At 51.9% G+C, this 21,504-nt stretch overlaps 1 protein-coding gene across 18 annotated transcripts in view; it reads left to right on the top strand.

The window, feature by feature from the left end:
- Positions 1–21,504, top strand: part of celf2 (cugbp, Elav-like family member 2) — a 170,050-nt gene that overhangs the window by 37,561 nt on the left and 110,985 nt on the right. For 17 of the 18 annotated variants that reach the window (XM_061251372.1, XM_061251377.1, XM_061251370.1 and 14 more), the window contains one exon: positions 172–207. In XM_061251372.1, coding sequence (XP_061107356.1) covers positions 172–207 — 36 coding nt within the window. Of the gene's footprint in view, positions 1–171; positions 208–19,796; positions 19,994–21,504 lie in introns of those variants that run through there. The other variant, XM_061251371.1, reaches the window with a different exon arrangement.

The following is a 21,504-nucleotide window of genomic DNA, read 5'->3' as shown; positions in this document are numbered from 1 at the left end:
GGGTACGCATGAGGGCTTTTACAGAACTAGGCCCTCACGATGGGGCGGCTCAGTGCTGACTCTAGGGCTGTTATCAGTGCGGTGAACTCCCTCCAGCTCTCAGTGCTCACCCTGTGCTCAGCACTGCTCCTCCGCTAACGCCTCCCTCTGTCTCTGTGCTCTCTCCCACAGGCAGGACGCCACTGACCTCTCCGGGACTATACAAAGGTAAGCACCCGCCTTCCGCTCTCTGCTCTCCTGTCGAGTATCGCTGTCGTAGTGGTGCTGTCGCCCGAGGGCGATTTTTGCCTGCTGGGGGGGTGTTGGGGGGCTTCGGGGAGGGGTGTTGGGGGGCTTCGGGGCACCCTGCTGTGGCCTGCTTCGGTTGGACAGCAGAAGATGATGTCACGGGCTGAAACTCGCTCCAAGGCACACAGTGTTAGCTGCTCCCGTTCGGCTTCCCCGTTAACTCACCCCCCCCCCCCCACCCTCTCGCCCCCTACCACCACCACCCTACCCAGCGTTGCTTTCATGCGTTCTGTGAAAGTGTCTTCCCACACACCACGTAAAGGCAACGCGGTTCCCATGTATGGCCGCGCGCGTCATTAAACCGAGCCCCCTAGCAACGGACGGAGATCAGTGACAGATCAGACTCTGCGGAAAAGGGGGAATCTTAAAATAGCTGCACCTCTCCCGCATCTGATCTCCTGCTAACAGGAAGCTGTCACATTCATGTAAGATTCTTATTTTTTTATGTTTCATGAGATGTACGAACTGACTGTGAGCACATGAAGAAGAAACACGCCGGCTGGTCGAAACTGCAGGCAGGATTGGTGGACAGCTCCACTTTGAAGTCTTTTGTTTTTCACAAGCTACCAAGGATTGTCCTTGGAAAATATTAATGTTGAGGGCGATGCATTTATTACTGCCTGAGGGCGATCAGCTCCGTGCGTGCGAAGCATTTCCGCTGTTTTTCTCAGACGCCCACTGACGGTTTACAGCAATTATACACCCAGTGAGCGCTTTATTAGGTATTTATTAGACTTATTTTTTTTACTTTTTGGCCTTCCACTGCTGTAGCCTATCCACTTAAGAGTTATGGTGCGTTGTGTGTTCAGAGATTCTCTTCTGCATACCGCTGGTGTAATGTGTGGTTATTTGCGTTGCTGTCACCTTCCTGTCAGCTTTGACCAGTCTGGCCCTTTGACCAGCCTTTTGGCCACAGAACTGCTGCTCACTGGATGTTTTTTGTTTTTCGCACCATTCTCTGCAAACTCTAGAGACTGTTGTGTGTGAAAATCCCAGGAGATCTGAAGTTTCTGAGATACTCAAACCACCCTGTCTGGCACCAAGTATCATTCCACAGTCAAAGTCACTTAGATCACATTTCTTCCCCATTCTGACATTTGGTCTGAAAAACAGCTGAACCTCTTCACCACATCTGCCTGCTTTTAGGTATTTAGTTGCTGCCACACGATTGGCTGATTAAATATTTGCATTAACAAGCTGGTGTACAGGCCTACCTAAGAAAGTGCTCACTGAGTGTATGTGCGTATCAGTAATTCCATTGCTCCCAATTACATGGCTTTTAATAATGCTGTTTTAACCTACCGGGTGCCTACCTTCATTTCCCCCTCGCTGTAAGCAGCCGCCTGTCGAGAGAAAGTCCTTAAAGGTTTTGCTGATGTTGCTGGGTTTGCCTCTGTAATCTTATTGCTGCGCAGCTGCTCACATAAAAAAAATAACACTCCAGATAAGAACGGCCTGTTTATTAGCGATTTTCTGACTGCTACAGGGGGACGGCGAAGCACAGTGAGCCTGCATATTTACAAACAGCCCAATAAATCTCTCACTCACCCTGGCCCAAAACCCACCAGGCAGCACGGCTGACTCAAAATCCGCTTTCTGAATAAAAACAACTGGCACGGGTTACAGGTTTTTTTTTTTTTCCTTTACTTTTATTCAGTAGTTTTTTTTAATCCTGAAAAGTGCTCCTACGTGGAACACGTGGAACGGTTCCACCCTGCGTTGACTCAACGGCTGACGTTTTGCAGAAACACAGGGGAAAAAAAAAAACTACATCGGCATCGACCACAGATTCCTGGGCGTTTTTGGCTCGCGTCCTTGTGAGGTTTTTATGTTTTTTTTTCCACAAAGCCCTGGCCTCCTTCTCCAAAACCTCCACACTCTTTGATCCCTCCCACCCCTCGGATCGGGAGACGATGCCGGCTGCTTTCAGGCCGGGGAAAACAATGCTAATATCCGCTCGTCTGTTGCACAGGCTCTGGATTGGGTTTTATTAGCCGCGCTCCACTCCGAGAGGGAATAGGATCCAATTTTGCCGGCTTATCCCAGAGAGGAATGGGTTCAAGGGAAAATTAACGACGTGGATATGCAGATAAATTGCCAACAAAGCATAAAAAGATAGATCAAAGGGAGCCCAGGTCCTGAAGTGGAATGTTGTTGTAAATAATTAGAGGAGAGCGACTCTTCCTCTCTGTTCTGGAGCGGTCGAGCGCACTGACGCTGCTTCCGACAGCACTTTTTACGGAGAGTGTGGGGGAGTTTAGCCATGCTAATCTGTTTCGCAGCTGCCGAGACGAGCCGAAGTTCACCTTTTTATTTCCTCCCCAGAAAAAAAAAGTCATACAAAACCTGAGCGGAATAATTTTTCTCTTAATGAATCCCGACACCGTGATTGACACGGAACCCATTTATTTGTGTTGCGTTTTGCAAAAAAATAATTTAAAAAAGCAAAGAGATGCTACTGTGGAGCTAGCACCAGGGGGGTCAGCTAATTACATCTTTCTGTGGTGATTATGTTCTCAGCGAGAAAAACGACTTATAATTACAGACCAGCGTCATTGAACCGCCAAAGACTGTTCATTACCACTCAAGACTCACCGTTGTGTCTGACCCCACTTCTTCCCCCCCCACCCCCGGCCCCCCTCTGTTCGCTGATAAACAACACTAATGACTCTCTGACCAGTGGATGTTCGCACAGGCCACCATTTTGTCCTATTTTTAATTTGTCAACATTCAATTGTGGTCATTAATAGACCCCCTGAGTGGCAGCAGTGGCCCAAGTGGGTCTTTAAGCCGATGACTCAATAGTGGGGGAGAGGAGGGAGTCTCAGAGCAGCACAGCAAACAGTATCGAGTTTACTTGAAGTTTGCGATGAATCAGATCGCAATCATTGCCGTTTGCTCATGGCTTAGTAGTGATTATTTTCGGTGCGAAAGCAGGAAAATGTTATTTTTTTCCTTCGTTGAGTAAGTGGCCGGGACATCTGTCATTGTTAACGCGGGGCCCGCCGCGTCTCCATCAGGGACCAGCAGGGGGCTCTATCCCGTGGCTAATCACGGCTCTCAGACCCGCACCGCCCTTTCTGTTGGGAGCTTTTTTTATTCTCTGAATGCGCAATCAGCGTTCTCTGGCACCGCTGTCGCCGCGGAAACGTGCCGCGCGCGACTCTCAGCGCTGATTACCCAACGGAACCCCCCCCGCCACCCGCCGCTGCCCTGCCCTCTGCGGGGGGCGCTGTTCAGCCCAAACGCAGCCCGCGACATTCTGTTTGTTACGCTTGTTCCTCTGTTTTTGTTTTTGTTTTTGTTTTTCCGTGTCTGCGAGCACAACGGCAGGAAGTGGGGGAATCTACACATTTTCCCCGTGTTATCCCAGTGTTTGATCCCAGCCAGGGAAAATGATCTCACCTTCCTCCCTCTCTGTTATCTGGAGATCCGGGGAGGGGGTCTGTGGTCTTACTGGAGAGCGTGTTAGTACATCAGGGTGCTTCGGGCGAAAAGACGTGGGGGAAAGCTTACGTGTCCTCCTCATACTCTGGTCCGTGGGGACTGGACACCGTGAGGCATGTCCATGGCTCGCAAAACACAACGAGACCTCTAACCGCTAAAACGCTTCAGGCCCTCCACACTGGAGACTGCCAGCCCGATCGCTCTGGCCAGGGGGTGATACAGGTGCTTGGGGTAACCACTGAGAAGCAGGGTACAGGTGTGTGGTGTAACCACTGTGAAGCAGTGTACAGGTGTGTGGTGTAAACGTTGAGAAGCAGTGTACAGGTGTGTGGTGTAACCACTGTGAAGCAGTGTACAGGTGTGTGGTGTAAACGTTGAGAAGCAGTGCACAGGTGTGTGGTGTAAACGTTGAGAAGCAGTGCACAGGTGTGTGGTGTAAACGTTGAGAAGCAGTGTACAGGTGTGTGGTGTAACCACTGTGAAGCAGTGTACAGGTGTGTGGTGTAAACGTTGAGAAGCAGTGTACAGGTGTGTGGTGTAACCACTGTGAAGCAGTGTACAGGTGTGTGGTGTAAACGTTGAGAAGCAGTGCACAGGTGTGTGGTGTAAACGTTGAGAAGCAGTGTACAGGTGTGTGGTGTAAACGTTGAGAAGCAGTGCACAGGTGTGTGGTGTAAACGTTGAGAAGCAGTGCACAGGTGTGTGGTGTAAACATTGAGAAGCAGTTTACAGGTGTGTGGTGTAACCACTGTGAAGCAGTGTACAGGTGTGTGGTGTAAACTTTGATGTAAACGTAGAGAAGCAGTGCACAGGTGTGTGGTGTAAACGTTGAGAAGCAGTGCACAGGTGTGTGGTGTAACCACTGTGAAGCAGTGTACAGGTGTGTGGTGTAAACTTTGATGTAAACGTTGAGAAGCAGTGTACAGGTGTGTGGTGGAAACGTTGAGAAGCAGTGCACAGGTGCGGGGTGTAACCGCTGTTAAGCAGCACTATCAGACCGACGCTCTGGCCTGCGGACTCTTAACAGCCCCGCGTGCGGCGTTAGCGCTCCGCTTCAGAGCGCAGCGTCAGTCCACAGCTGCTGTCCCCTGGGTGATACCGCAGCACAGAAAAACATTGTGTTTTAAGCACAAAGCCAAATTACCAGTGTATTCTCCGCCATTAGCTAAATAAATGGGATGACAAGGCGCAGGAGGCCGGTGGCAGGGCTCTTTTCTCCGGGAGACGCGGGGGGCGCTTTCAGGCTGCGGAGCGGTGGAGGGGATGCGTCCCGTCGACGCGCCGTACAGTATTTATTACGCCCACAGACAAACGCAGAGCGCGGCAGCTGGGCCGTCACCCGTGGAGATCTGTAATTGGCTCAGGAAGTGCGGAGCAATTTCCTTTTGGAGACGTAGCGGGTGTGTTCGCATGATCCGAGCGACGGGCGAGTGAGAGAGAGAGAGAGGGAGGGAGGGAGGGAGGGAGGGAGGGAGAGAGAGGAGAAGGAGGGAGAGAGGGAGAGAGAGGGAGGAAGGGAGAGAGGAGAAGGAGGGAGAGAGGGAGAGAGAGGGAGGGAGGGAGAGAGAGGGAGGGAGAGGGCGAGAGAGGGAGTGAGAGAGGGAGGGAGGGAGAGAGAGAGGGAGGGAGGGAGGGAGAGAGAGGAGAAGGAGGGAGAGAGAGAGAGAGGAAGAGAGGAGAGGGAGGGGGAGAGAGGGAGAGAGGGAGGGAGAGAGGGAGAGAGGGAGAGAGGGAGGGGTGGTGATGGGCTGTGTTCCCGCCAGCGACTCTTCCTCACACGTTCATTAAGCACAAAACTGCGGCGGCCATTTTATGTTTTCTCCCCCTCCACCTCCCAACCCCCCCCCCCCGGGTGAAGGAACGTTTTTACCAAAACGCAAGAGCGAAAAAGGATTCAGGCCACGGCGCCGCTTTAGCGAGAGCTCTCCCATGAACACGTCATCGCACACACACACAAAAAAGGAAAAATTAAAAACCTAAAAATGTCAGATGAGATCCCGAAGGACGGGCCTACAACGACACGGTTAATTTCTCCCGAAATGAAGGCGGTGGTCCTGATTCTTCCCCGTCGATAACCAATCTTCCCCTGCCCCGGCTCTGTGCATACCCGGCCCTGGTTATTGTTCATTTCCATGTGCGGCCCACAGAGGAGGCTCCGTCTCATGAAAAATTCACCACTTCTATTAATAAAGCAGGTAATTGGATTGAAGCTCCGCACGTTCCCCGGGCCCTGTCCTCCCCCCCCTCCTCGCCCTCGCCCAGCCCGCCCGGGCCCCATCGATCGGCGGGGACGGACGCCCCTCTCTCCAGCCCCGCGTCTCGCCGCTGTCCCACCCTCCCGCAGGAACGGGAGCGTTTGAGAAGCTCCGGCCTTCCTTTCGCTGTCACTGAGGGAGCGGTCCCCAGCCTCTCTTCTTCCATGGTTTATTGTGCTCCCGGCAGAGCACAGTTTCAGGAGAAAGGAGGCTTTTAAACACAGACAGGCTTACGGTATTGATACAGAGTGCTGAGGCCAGGGCTGGGGGCTCGGGGGGAGACTAGCGGTGAGGGTATGGAGGGGGGGGGTTAGCGCTAGACGCTCTTACTTTGTAAAGTTGCTGAAAAGCGCACAGAGGGCGCGGGTTGGCTCAGGAGCGGCGACAGCCTCATCGGACCTGCCGTTCGCTGGTGGCTCCTGGCACACACCGCAGGGAGCTGGCGGGGGCACTGCCCAGGTTTTGGGGTCCCCGCGGCCCCCGGGAGAAGCCCGGTCAGAGGCCTCCCGACACCACCTCCCTTCCCTGCACCATTATCTGGAGTTTAACCTTTTTCCCTCTGCCAGCGTGGAAGGCTAACCGTGCACGGTTGCCAGAGGGTCTAACGCACGAGAGAGACAGAGAGAGGGAAAGAGGGAGAGAGAGAGAGAGAGAGAGACATCTGTCTCCCATTAGATCCAGGCAATAAAGTGACATCTGCATTGTTTCACATTCGGCCGAGCGAGAGACATCAAAACGGCCCGTTTCCTCAAAGTTTAACATTTTCCAATTACGCCGGCCCGCGGCGGAGCCAGGCCGTTAACCCCGCATGTGTGCCGGTCTGCCCCCGTCACGACACGCAGTGCGGCAGCACGCCAGCAACACGCCAGCGACACGCCAGCAACACGCCAGCAACGCGCCTCCAACATGCGAGAAACACGCAATCAACACACCTGCATCACACCCGCAACACGCAATCAACAGGGCAGCAACACGCAATCAACACGCAAGCAACACGCAAGCAACACGCAATCAACACGCCTGCGTCACAGCTCTCCAGCTCACAGCTTCATTACGCAGACTTTTGGAAGTCTTGCTCTAGTCACTAAATTGCATATGATTATGATACTAATTGTTATGGTGATGGTACTTGCAGCTTGTTCGACTCCTCAGAATAAATATGAATGTGGTGGTGGGGGGAGAGCGAGTCTGTGCATAATAACAAGCACAATGTCAGAAGCCTCTGGCTCTCCGGTTCTTTAATAGGCTCAGCTCTGGCTGGGAGACAGTAGTTAACTACCTTTGAGCAGCTGACTGTGCCACAGAGCAATCACAACCCCCACCCCTCCGTACCCCCCCCACCCTCCCTCTGCCCCCTCTGAGTGTGTGTGTGTGTGCGTGTGTGTGTGTGTGTGTGTGTGTGTGTGTGTGTGCGCGTGTGCGTGGCGTGATGATTAAAGTTGTAAATAAACCAGGGGAACTGTCTCACTAGATGGCAGTGCAGTCAGACTTTTTTTCACGTCTGTATGCAAATGAGCTCCCGGGAGATTAATGAGATGTGGAATGGAGCCGCGCCGCCACAGACGCCAATCAGCGGAGGCGCGTCGTCCGCGGCAACCGTCGACCGTCCGCGGCAACCGTCAGCGGCAACCGTCAGCGGCAACCGTCAGCGGCAACCGTCTGCGCCTGACCATACCGGGCTGGCTTTCTGCTCCAAAAACAATAATAAATAAATAAAAGCTTTCTTTTTTCTTTTTTCTTTTAATCAGTGCTGCGCAGATTCTGTTCAGAGTCACTGATGTTTTAAATGGCGCTGATGATGCCGCATCCTGCCCCCCGCCCCACCCCACCCCACCCCGTCCAGGGGCGACAGGGATCAGTGCATCCGCCCGCATCGCTGCAAACAAACACAGCAGCACAACAATAAAATCCCACAACTTTCAAAAGCAGAGGAGGAAGAAAGCCAATGTTTGCGCGCTCGCCGAGCGAGCGGGAGAGAACAAACTTCTCTTTGAGGGATGTGTCATTACTCGGGTTTAAGAGTCTCTGCCAGCTCTAATTTATCCCCCGGGGAGCGGGTGAGGAAAAGAGGCGACAGAAGCGTCGTCTTCGCGGGAGAAGAAGGGTCTTTGCGCTGCTTTGCGACTGGTTTGGCGTGTACAACCCCGACTCCGCCAAACGGGCGAACGTGCGAGACATCCGCGAGGCGTTGGGCGGCTTGGACCGAAACTCGCCGTGCGGAATGTCACGGCTTAAACTGAATTATCTGTGGAACCGAAACGCCTGTTCGGAACACCCTCCCCGCCCGCGCGCAGGAAATGGTACGCTCTTCCTGCAAGCGTCTTGTGATGTGGGGAAAAACGCAGTAAAAATCTAAAATGGAGCCTTATTTGGCGGAAGTGAGGGAGCGCTAATGAATTCATCCTCATGAGGAGAGAAGAAACAGGGATCTCTGTGACAGGAAGCACAGAGTGTTCCTGAGAGAGAGAGGGAGGGAGGGAGAGAAGGAGGGAGAGAGGGAGGGAGACAGGGAGGGAGGGAAAGAGAGGGTATAGATAGAACTAGTGATAAGGAAAGAGAAGGAAAGAGCAAGAAGGAGAAAGCGAGAGAGGAGGAGAGAACAAAGAACAGAAAGAGTGAAAACCAGTGGGTCGAGAAAGACTCCACAGTGCTGCAGGTGTCCGTGTATAATCACCTGTAATCAGACCGGTCACAGCTTGTTTACACGTTCCTTACAGTCTGGTCATAGTTTGGTTGAAGTGTGTTGGAATCCTGGTTTGTGTCTGAAAGCGGTCTGGCCTCTGAATGCCGAGCGATTTACATTCTGAGAAGAGCCATTGTCTGGCCCACGCAGAACTCACATGCCTACAGTACACCACTCCATGGTCACAGACTCAGAAACACACACACACACACACACACACAGCGAGTGAAACACTGTATATGCCATGTACACTGTCCTTATCCACACACACACACACTCACACACACTCACACACACACATATAAATGCACACACACACGCACACACAAAACACAGAGCGAGGAGAAACTCTGTATACGCCATTTACACTATCACTATCCACACACACACACACACATATAAATGCACACATGTGCGCACAGACACATCACACACACACACACACACACACACAGACAAAACACAGAGCGAGGAGAAACTCTGTATACGCCATTTACACTATCACTATCCACACACACACACACACATAAATGCACACACAGACACACACAGAAATGCACAAATTTACACGCACAAATGTACGCATGCACTCATGCATATACAAATACAATCACAGACAAATCCCCATACAAATACAATCACAGACTCATACACACGCACACACAGACATGCACACACACAGAGCAGCACATTTATGCTGTAGCCTAGATATGGGAATACGGGTTGAATGCTAAACGAGGGTGCACACAGGCCCGTGGAATGCTGGGTACTGCGGTCCTTCCTCGTCTATGAGGGACAGGTCTGTATATCGCCAGAGGCGAAATGGGGGGGTGGGGGGGCATTCTGTTCTGGTTGGAGGACTACAGCCACTGGCTCCGGATCAATGCCTCCAAATGCCAGCAGTACAATGGGCTTACTGTAGAGTCACGGGCTTTCAAGTGCTGTCCTATGTCTTTAAACCCCGCTATGGCCACACGCTGTCTGGCGACCATTCAAAGAATGCATATAAAACATTCCCAGAACATATCTACAGTGTTGCGCTGACGTTAGCGTGTTGGCGCGTTAACCTCCTATCATTTCCTGTTGGCTTAACATGAAGAGTATTCAGAAATATTTATGCCCGTGCTTTACTATGCCTGTTAGTAAGGGGAACAGCTGAAATGTTACCTTGTTTTCTTAATAAACATGTTAAGTATTGCTTTGGGATGAGTTTTGTCAACAGTAATCCTCTGTGTATTTCAATTAGCTGTTGTAGATAGCGTGGTCTCTGGTGGCTAATGTTCTGTTGAACCGTGTGCTGAGGGTCTCTCTTGCTCTCATTCCGCAGTTTGAGTCTGTGTGTTTCAGCTGCACAAAAGCACTCATTGTCTATGCGCTGACAGGCTTTGCCTGGGGGGAGATTAGTGGGTGTACCCCGAACCAGAGGCAGACATTACAATTAGATTTTTAGAAATATGAATAATTCATTCACACTCACTATCCAGTCAGAGATTATAAGTTATCGGACCCTGTGTGGTGCTGTGGACTGATGAAGTCAGTCCTGTGCAATACTGTGACCCGATTGGACCAGCGCTGTGCAATACTATGATCTGATTGGCCCAAGCCTGCGCAATGCTGTGACCTGATTTGGCCAGTGCCATGCAGTACTCTGACCTGATTGGCCTGGTCCCTTGCTGTACTGTGACCTAATTGGCCCGGTCCTGTGCAGTACTGTGACCTGATTGGCCCAGTCCCACAGAGTACTATGATCTGATTGGCCCAGGCACATGCAGTACTACGACCTCACTGGGCCAGGCCAGTGCAGTGCCGTGACCTGATTGGCCCAGTCCTCCAGTCCTGTGCAGTAATGTCACATGACTCAACGAAACATAAGCGGTGTTGTAATCTTGTGACCTGGGACATTTTCAAAACAATGTAGCATATTGTTGGTTGTTTGTTGAGTAAAGCTGAGCTGGCATTAGTGTGAATACCTACAGTGTGTGAGGGAGGTGAGGGGAGGCGTACTGATATGACCGGAGCCTTCCCCTCCCCCGCTCGGCCCGGCGTTGTGCATTCACTGCGGCAGCTTCCTGTCTGAGATGAGCGAGGTCTCACTCAGCTGGCGGAGAGCCAGAGCGCTTCACACCTGGAGCCTTCCGCACGGACGGAGAGAGAGAGAGAGAGAGAGGGAGAGAGGGGATGGCAGAGCCAGGTGGAGTGGGAGGAGGACAGAACCTGAGGGAACGAGTGAACAGACAGAGGAGTGCGGGGAGGCAGGGGGGGGGGAGGAGGGACAGAGAGGAAGGAGAGAGGTGTGGGGTTTGAGAGAGAAGGAGAGTAAAGGAGAGAGGGGGATCGGGCAGAGGGTTGTGACGGTAGGGAGAACAGTAGAGGTCAACGAGGGAGAAGGAAGGAGTAGCTGAGCATTGAGATTAGACCATAAATTTGCCTGTGCTCCTATTCAGACAGATTCTCAGTAGGTGCCCACACGCAAGCAGAGATTTAATTAGAGGGAAAAACTAAACGCACACGAATGCACACACACATACACTCTCACACACACACTCAGACACTCATGCATACACACACACACACACATATGCGCACACACACATACACGTAGACACTCACACATTCACACATATACACATGCACGCACACACACATACACGCCACGCACACCAGACACGCATATGCACGCGCGCACACACACACAGCTGCCTTAGCCAGCAACCAGGACACGTATGACTCACTTATGTGCCTGTCTCAACAGCTGGGAAGAGGAATGCTCTCCCTGTAGCTGAGTGTGTTTTGTGGAAAGAGCTAAAGATTAATGGCTTTGCCAGTGCTGACAGCCCAAGCCCAGCTAGGCAGGGAGAGAGAAAGGTGTGTGCGTGTGTGCGTGTGCGCGCGTGTGTGTGTGTCTGCCCGTTTCTATATTTGTTAAAAGAATGCCTCCCACAGTCAGGTAGCGGCTTGGCGCATCTCCTCACATGACCCACGCTGAGGGCCTCTATCTTTCCCTCTCAATTCCAACTGTCATTTTCAAATCCAATTCGCCTCGGCTGCCTGACAAACGCACGTCCATACCGGCACGGCATATGCAATACGTACGCCGGAAAAGCGCAATACTCTATCACAACAAATGGGAAGTGTAGCCCAGAATTTACGGTGCTAATAAATAATAGAATAAGTACTCACCTGGCAGGAAATCTGATAAAAACAATGGAAAAAGTAATATACAGTGGCAGATAAAAATATATTTATAGCCTAAATAACAGTTTAGGTCTAAAATTCCTCTTCCTCTGGAAGACACAGAAACACACATAAGCTGACTTCTCTTTTTCCCTGCTAGTTGTTTTCTGTCCAAATTTCTGTTGTAGAGCAAAGGGGGGTTGGGGTGGGGGCATTTAGACAGAGGGAGAAGAGTAGACAGGGAGGGAAGGAGATACTCGTTATGCGTAATGAGCTCTTCATGTTAATGCACATGTGACGCACGTCGTGCCTGGAGTTAACCCTTCATCATATCCGCTTCCTGTTATAACACGTCCCACTTCCTGTTAACACGTCCCTCTGCCTGTCGGAGGCCTCTCGGGTGGGATGCTCGTTCGGGCGGGGCACTCGGGCGGAGCCGGCCACCGTCGGGGTTGCGGGGGCATTGCTGGGGCATTGTGGGGGCATTGCGGGGGCATTGCATAATGCCTGTGTGGATGTTCTGCGTTCGGCGAGGGGGATTTTGGCACCATGGAAACTGAGGGAACCAGGCAGCGGGGAGACAGGTCGGCCAATTAGCCGTCTCCCTTCATAGCGTTGGCCGTCACCGAGCCAACTGCGCGTCGCCGCCAGAGTAATTGCATTTCTCCTTGTTTTTTTTTTTTGTTTTTTTGTTTTTGTTTTTTTCCCAAATGCGACACAGTCGACCTTTTCCTCGGAATCGATTTCTTTTTTTCCGCGTTCCCTTTTCTCCTCCCGTCTCCGAATTTGGGATGTCCAGACCCGTGGCGAAGGCTGTCCCGCTGTTCCAGCCGTCTCCCCTGTCCCCCCTCGTGTCGGGAGCCGGGCAGGGAGACGCGCGCCTCGCCCAGTCCATGCGCCCGGGCCTCGCGCCTCCGCTCTCCCTCGACAGGGACAGGGCCGACCGGCGCTAATGAAACCCTGCGTCCTGAGCGACACCGCGGCCAATTAGGGGCCAGCCTGCCAGGCGTCGGCCTCAGTCAGCCCTGGCATGGCCAGGCTTTGATATCCGGCCATAACGCCCGCCGCTGCAGTCAAAATCATCGATTTGGACGACACACCCATTTGCACCGTAACGGAAGCGCTGATTGCTTCTCGGCTCCGTGGGAAGAGCGAAAAGCGGGGCACAGTAATGGTTCTGCTGGACGGTGCTGGTGGTTCTGGTGTTGGACGCTGAATTTGCAGGCATTTCCGCTGAATGTATCCACGCTGAGTGCGGGAGAGATAGGACAATGATTATTTTGGTGAATAGATTCTCTGCTAATGTTTTCGGGTCCGCTTTGTTCGAGCTGGCGTTAGAAGCCGGATAGCTTTTAATTGCTTATGAATTTGTTCCTGTTTACTCCTGTTGACGTTTTGAAAAAGTGAAAACTACTTCTGAGAAAGAAAAACTCATTACCATTCTAATGAAGTGGAAATTCTCCACAGCGATTTGCAGCGGTGGCAGAAAAGGCTTTGAAGTAAATGGACTGAAAACAGAGTACAGACGCAGTGGACCCGGCTATCGCTTATTTTGATGTAAACGTACTTCTGTTATGGGTTAGGACCGGGATACGTGACTTTGGAAAACCGTTGCCCCACCTACAATTAGCAACAGCACTAGTTTGGTTTTTTAATTTTGGGAGAACTTTTTCTAGAGCAGCAGTCTGTGAGCCGGTGTAGAGAGAGAGAGAAAGGCGATGGCTAAAACCTGCTTGAGAGCACTAAAGCCATTCCCCCGGACTGAAAGTGACAAATTAATTTCCATATGCTGATACCTTGAGATGGAATATTCCGGATGTGTGGTTTTCTCCCCTGTGCTGTGAGGCACAATCAGAGTCAGTAATGAGTCGCTTTCCCCAAATCAGATTAAAACCCCCGACACCCTCTCACCCCCCTTACCTACTCCCTTCCACCCCAATCCCACCACCCCCACCCCAATCCCTCTCCCAGACCCCCTCCCCAACACACTCTCCAAATCCCCTCCACCCCAATCCCACCACCCTCTCCCTCCCCCTCCCTGACACCACCTCCCTCGTCCCCCTCTTGGGATTGTTCCTGACCCTCTTCCCCGATGCTGGACGTAATTATTCCAGCTGGTCCGGGCCCTTCCCTGCTATGGGGATACTGGGAATTCTGCTCCTTGTGTAAGGTGTCCGGGTGGACAGCAGGTCCCTGCTCAGTGAATGACAGCTTGCAGGGGGAGTAGTCAAGCTTCTGAAATGTGTGCATATCCCCAAAACAGCAGGGGGGAGAGAGAGAGAGAGGCGAGGGGGGCGGGGGGGTCTCTTAGGAGGATGGTAATGTTTTCTGTTCTTCCGTGTGTAAGAAGTCTCACGTGTTTTGGTTCTTGGTGTATGTGTGTTTCTCATGTGTTTGTTCGGAGAGTGGTGTGTGTGTGTGTGTGTGGGTTTGTATGTGTGTGTGTGTGTGTGCCTGTGTGTGCATGTGTGCGTGTGTGTGCGTGTGTGTGTGTGTGTGTGTGTATGTGTGTCGGGGGAAGGAATCACACCTGCAGGTTCTTGGCTCCGGTGTGAATTGGGCTCTCGGTCCACGAGTGTCGAGGGCAGGGAGGTGGCTTTGTCAACACTGAGCTGAGGAGGCAGACAGTCTTCCACAGCCTGTACAGTGAGAGCACATCCACCCTCCGCAATACAGGAATACCCTCTATGGCTCCTACGAGCGTGCTTCCGCCTACCACATCTCCTCCCAGACAACGAGCAGAGCGACGGCACATGAATGAAGCATGAACACAAACGCACTCGCTTAACTTCCCCCTAATTTCATAGGCCACCTCTCTTAAAGTCACTTTGGTGTGAAATCCGCTTGCCCTAAGTCTGACTGTGGAAAAGCGGCCATTTTAATGCATTCTGCCTGACTGAAAGGCCTGAACACCGGGGACCCTTAACAGACGTTTCCTTCTGTCGGTGACACCCAAGGTTACGCAGCAGTTCAAGCATCCTGCCGCCGCCTGATTGATATTCTTTTGTCGGCGTTTAATATTCTGTTTGTTGTTGCTCTTCGGTGGCGCTGTGCATTTAAAGATAAGATTAATTCTTCATATCCTGGGCTGATTGCAAAATCTTGTATCTAATGGAATTTTTATATCCCCTTTCATACAAACTGCTATGTTAAGCATTTTTTTCCTTTGGAAGAAATCTAAATAATTTATACGTGTTTTGGTGCATCTCACAAAAAAAAGGAGAAGAGGGAGATGGGAGAAGGAGGGGATGAGAGGTGAGAGAGGGAGAGATAGCGAGAGAGAGGGAGAGAAGTGGAGGAGGAGGGGATGAGAGGTGAGAGAGAGAGATAGCGAGAGAGAGGGAGAGAAGTGGGGGAGGAGGGGATGAGAGGTGAGAGAGAGAGCGAGAGAGAAGTGGAGGAGGAGGAGAAGAGAGAGAGGGAACGTGGCAGGGAGAGGTGTAGCCGAACGGTGCACATAGCCGGAATACAGATGCTGGGGTACGGGCACGTGACTTCTCCCTCCCTCCTTGGGCAGAAGGGGGGCTGGTGCTCAGGAGGCAAAGACAAATAAATAAATAAATAAACAAACAGTCTTCCGGAAAAGTCTGCAGTCTTCGGTGATCTTCTTCTTTTATCATAATGACCTGATGCTTGGAGATGCAGGCTCATGCCGACAAAACAACGCTGTGCCCCCTAACCATCCCCCAACACACCCCAAACTAACACACCCCTAACCCCCTAACCATCCCCCAACACACCACAAACAAACACACCCCTAACCCCCTAACCATCCCCCAACACACCCCAAACTAACACACCCCTAACCCCCTAACCATCCCCCAACACACCCCTAACCCCCTAACCATCCCCAAACACACCCCTAACCCCCTAACCACCCCAAAACACACCCCTAACCCCCTAACCATCCCCAAACACACCCCTAACCCCCTAACCATCCCCAAACACACCCCAAACCCCCTAACCCCCTTATCATCACCCAGCACACCCCTAACCCCCACCCCACAGCACTGGGGGGTAAGTGCCTCCTGGCTCAGTCTTTCTCTCAAATTTTATTTCGCAAGGCTCTGACCTGATAAAACTCGAGTGGCAGCAGTTCTGCCTGGTTAAAAAGCTGAAGTGAAGAACTGCAAGGTCATGCGGCCCTTAACCTCAGTATGTAACCATACGATCAGCAATATCCCTGCCCATCTGTACAACAGATAGCTTATGGAGTATGTAAACTGTGATTCATTATTAAGTAATCAGCATTTGTTTGCGCTGATGATAATAACAGCCACAGCCTCGATGACGGAAGCCACTGTTGATCTAATAAATGTCTTTGTGGACTTGTTTACTCTGGTCACTGGTCACCTGGTGTCCCTAGCAGACAGGATGTGATGTTGTTTGGTGCAGCTGTGCAACGGTGTGAGAGTTTCTCAGCTTCCCTCATTTTGGAGATGGCTGGTGTGATTCTGATAAAGTAGCTTTCACTTTCTCCTTTCTCCCCACAACGTACGAATATCTCTCACCTCCATCTCGGCTGTCTTCCAGTAGCCACATAGACTTTTCTCTTGTCTACTTTTTACCACTTTCTACTGGATTTAATGGGTTTTTGCCCCTGGCCATGGCCAAGTAGCTGTCTGGTTTGTTTTGTTCTATTGTTTTCCAATAACAATATTATAGCGGCTTTTGGGTAGCGTACTCTACCTCCGTTTGTTTTTACATGACAAATTTGTGAAGAACTATTGTTCTGTAACGACGAGACAGCCATTTTGTAATTAGCGAGCAGAATACAGATCCCAATAAACAACTTTACAATACACGCGAACCTCACTCTTTTACCGCTGAACTCGCATTAGTGTGTTCTGCCGTTCTCCCTCCCTCCCTCTTCCTTCCTCTGTCTCTCGTTCTCCTGTGCGGGTGAATGATAGATTCCTTCCGCGGTCGGTTTCCTCCTGCGACGGGTGTCCTCCGTGTTAAACGCTCGCCGCGTGCGAAGGTCCGAGGCCACGCGCGTGTTCCGCGGCCCGCCCCGATGACCCATTCCCCCCCCACCCCCCCAGTCGGAGCGGAGCGGCGGCCGTGGGGCGCTTGGGGGGTTACCATGGCGACGGCCGCGCATCAGATAGCGCTGACTCTGGCGTGGCCAATGGGTGCTGACCTTTCACTGTCAGACTGAGTTAGAGGCAGAGCCGCGCCGGGGGGAGGGGGGGAGGGGAGGAGGGGAGCAGGGGGGGTAGGCCACATCCTTATCTAGGTCATTTCACTAAACTGTAAACACAACAGAAAAGGCAAGATGGAGTCACGTTCGGGGCCTGTGCTTGAGCTGTCGCCATGAATTAAAATGTTTATACAGTGCGTACGTATGCGGTGTGGACATGTCTACATTGTGTGTGTGTGTGTGTGTGTGGGGGGGGTGTTTTTGGTTAGAGACGAAGACCAAAACCTGCAACGTTTTTACAACCAAGTGTGTAGAGACCTAGTTCAGAACCCACACCAGTTCACAACACACAAGTGTATAGAGAACCAGTTCATAGCCTACAGTGTGTAGATACCCAGTTCATATTGGATTGGTAGAGACCCAGTTGCTACTGGATTTGTAGAGACCTAGTTCATACTGGATTGGCACAGACCCGGTTCATAATGGATTGGGAGAGACCCAGTTCATACTGGATTGGTAGAGACCCAGTTCATACTGGATTGGTACACACCCAGTTCATACTGGATTGGTAGAGACCCAGTTCACACTGGATTGGTAGAGACCCAGTTCACACTGCATTGGTAGAGACCCAGTTCACACTGGATTGGTACACACCCAGTTCATAATGGATTTGTAGAGACCCAGTTTAAACTGGATTGGTAGAGACCCAGCTCACACTGCATTGGTAGAGACCCAGCTCACACTGGATTGGTAGAGACCCAGCTCACACTGCATTGGTAGAGACCCAGCTCACACTGGATTGGTAGAGACCCAGCTCACACTGCATTGGTAGAGACCCAGCTCACACTGCATTGGTAGAGACCCAGCTCACACTGCATTGGTAGAGACCCAGTTGTAGATGCTAGTGCTTGAGAGGCCTGCTCCTGCAGCACGTAGAGGCTCTTCCTGTCGCCGTGACGATGTGCATTTTCCACCCCATTTCCATTGTGTTTCACACAAGAGGACAGCGTGACCATCTCAAGTGTCCCACCGTCTGTCAATCAAACGCATTGTCATGCAGATTCGGGTAAAGTGGTAATTAGCTACTCATTTCTCCCGCATCACTCCCCTTCCCTCCGCGTTTCCATTATGACAGGATTAATTGAGTGTGATGGTGGAGGAACAATGAAAATTACGCCCTGGCAAAGTGGGTTTGAATGGCTGTCAGTAACCAAACTCGCGGTTCTGTTCTCTCCCGACTCCCCCGTCCCCCAAAAAAAACCCAACATATACACGGATGACAGGGCGACACTCTCTGAGAGAAAACCAAGACAAATTAGAATTAATTCACAATAAATTCCCCATTTCCTGCACACTGTTCCTGTCCCAGATGCTGGCATATGCTCCGTACTGAATTAAATCTGTTCTTCTCGATCTGTCGGAACCTGGAGACTCTGAGATGTCCATCTGCCCATTATACGGAGAATATTAGATACAGTGTCATTCCATGTGAATACTGGATACAGTATTCGTACAGAAAACAGAAAATGATCTAAGTGAATTGGGTCATTTAATTTAAAACGGAGCACGCAAACAAACACGTGGCAAGCTTGTTTTTGAACTTTCTGATCGGCGGCAAGCAGGCAGTGATTGGGTGTAATCAGGTCATCTGTGGGGTGGGGGTGGGTGGTGCAGGCAGGGGCCCTCCCCCAAAATCACAGGTTTCAGGGGCAGCAGCCAATCACCTGAGCCCCCGGTGTTTGGACCTCAAGCGCCACACAAATATGGTTTCCAAATAAATACAATTTTACAGGATGTGAGGATGACATTGTGCAATGTTCTCCTGGATGGGGGACATCAGCTTGGCCAGCCGCGTACGGTACGGGAGAGATACCACTGCGTATCGTATGAGACGGACGCCGATTGTACAGGATGCACGTCACCGAGGACAGCTGTCCACCCGTGAACTTCCTGCCGCGATCCCGCCAGGGGGCCGTGTCCGCCGACCCCCTCTCCCTGGGGTTCTGCCCCGGCACGTGGTGTCCGCACCTGACACCGGAGGAGAGGCCACGCCCCCGCTGTTTAACACTCCAGACCTGTTTCTTTACCCCGTCGTACCTGTTCGAAGGGTCTTCTGCCAAAACGCCTTTCACAGAGCCGAGCTAGTTCCTTGTATGCCCTTTTTTCTGTAAATACAAATGTGAAAATCAGTATGGGAAAAGGTCCTATCGTTAAGAGTATCCTCGTACAAAATCCCTGCAGTATTTGGGTAACAGTTGGATAACAGTTTTTTTTCTCTCAGACTGCTGTGGGTGTTGTAGATTAATCTGAAACACTCTCCTAAGCGTCCACAGCCTTTTTACTAAATGAAGCCGTTTCGTATCACAACAAACGGGGACAGGACTCCGGCCCTTCTGGAGCGGAGCGGTTAATAATCCAGGGGCTCGCCGTTCACGTTTCCCCCGCCGTGCGACAGCCCCTGACGGGGCGGGGGGGGGCGGTAAATAAAGAGCCGTCCCCCGGCCCCTCCGCCTAATTTGGGTGGCAATTAGTGGAGCAGAGAGACGGTCCGAGAGCCTGTGTGCCGCGGAGCCGGCTGCCCCAGGGCTGCGCAGCGTATTAGCGTTAGATAGGCCCACAACAACGCACGCTGTCAGGGGGGATTATTTCAGCTGGCTGAGTCAGCCAGGGCCCCTCCACTCCACCGCACAGCCACACCGAGGAGCGAGGCAGAGCGAGAGAGAGAGAGAGAGAGGCAGGCAGAGCGAGAGAGCGAGCCAGAGAGAGCGAGAGAGAGAAAGAGACCGAGAGAGGAACTAAGAGAAGGAGTGTAGCAGGACAGCCAGCGAGAGAAAGACGGATAGGCAGAGAAACAGAGCGAGAGGGAGAGAAGAGTGAGTGTCCATTACTGAGATATCCGAGCGCAGCGGTGATGTTGGAGCACTCTTCCGAGCTGGGCTTTGTGCAGGGCGTCTGTGCCCCTTCCGCCCCCGTCTCGCTGCTGAATGAGGACCTGCTCCTGAGGTAGGGCGCCTTCGCTCCCACACGCGTGTTTTTGGGGTGCAGGTCGGTGTCTGGGTGTGGGGAGGAGGGGGTTTGGCGGGGTTGTGACGGGCTCTTTTCTCTTTTGCGGCGGTAGTTTGGGGAGCGGGCTCTCTCCGGCCCTGTCCGACGTTAGCCGTGCGGTGCCGCCGCGGTGTTCGTGGTTCCGATTCTTTTTCCCGTTTTAACTAAGATTCCAGCTTTCACTGCAACCGTCGACCCCCACAATAACACAACGGAACGATGTTTCCACAAAGCCTATTATTCCGGTTTTCCCCGGGCTGGGAGCGCACGCAGGGAATGGTTAGAGAGTTGGCGGTACTTGTTTATCTGTGTTACTTGCCGTAGTCTGTAGAGCGAGGGGGAAAGGGGTGGGGGCGGGTGACTCCATATTAGGTTGGTACCGGGCAGAACACGCTCGCTGTAACCCGGCTCCGTCCAGGACCGAAACGGACCGTTTGTTTCTCCCGGTATCCGTCCGTAGTCCTGCGCAGAACCTCCCCGGGTCCGAGCGGGGTCCCGTACCGCAGGAGGACGGGTCTGGGGCTGGTCTTCGCCGGGGCACAGGGGAGCGGGAGAAGCGGGCGTCCCGCGGTTTGAAAAATGTGCGCCTTTGTTTGTTTTGGTCTGGGAAGGTGGGGGCTGGAGCGGGCGGGGGTGTGGAGGGGAGCTGCTGAATGCATCTCCCGCCCGACAATGGGACAGGCAGACAATGGGGCTGTCAAACACCTCGCCGCTTTCTTCTTTCACCCACCTCCTCTCCTCCGGTCTCTCCCCCTCTTTTTATTCGTCCTCATTCTCTCCCTCCCCGGCGTGTTTCCAGACCGCCGCGGGAATGGGTCTTAACGGGCGCGGTAAAAGGTTGAGTGGATGCCGGTCCGCCGCAGTCCTCCGTAAACAAGCGCTTTCTCTTTATGTGTCACGGCTGCGAGGGCAGAGGAGCGCGTTGCGCGTATCGTAATAACGGCTGTTTGGTTTAAACGGACGATTTACGGCCGGCCTCTCCATTAGCCACTGAGGTAAATGGTCTTTTAAAATAGCAGCTGCCCTTTCATGAGTCTCTTAGATTGCTTTGTTACCATGCAGCCAGACATGGTCATAGCTTTTAATTTTGCCCTTTCAATAAAACATGTCTGAAATCACATCAGTCACAGCGCTCGGATGTATTTAAGTATATTCGCACGCACACGGGTGTGCGTAGTTGGTTGCAGTCCGTCTCTTCACCTGGAGTTTTCAGCTGAAAGCATCGATATTAATGGATAATGTACTCTTTCAATAATGATGGGCCAAATTTAGTGCAATGGTAGTCGTGCATATGAGCTAATAGGTACAAATTCAGATAGAAGGCAAGATCCATAATTCATAATAAAAGCGTGTTTATTAATTTAGTGGCTTTACTTGTGGTTTAACAGTTCGATGCTTTCAATTTTAATTGTGTGCTGGCATTTTGTGGTGAATTACTAGTGGGCAAGGAAACTATTTTTTGAAGTGTG

Source organism: Conger conger, chromosome 8 (genome assembly GCF_963514075.1).
Source record: "Conger conger chromosome 8, fConCon1.1, whole genome shotgun sequence".
Classification (NCBI taxonomy): domain Eukaryota; kingdom Metazoa; phylum Chordata; class Actinopteri; order Anguilliformes; family Congridae; genus Conger; species Conger conger.
The sequence above is the reverse complement of the archived record's forward strand: the minus strand, read 5'-3'. Positions and strand labels throughout refer to the sequence as shown.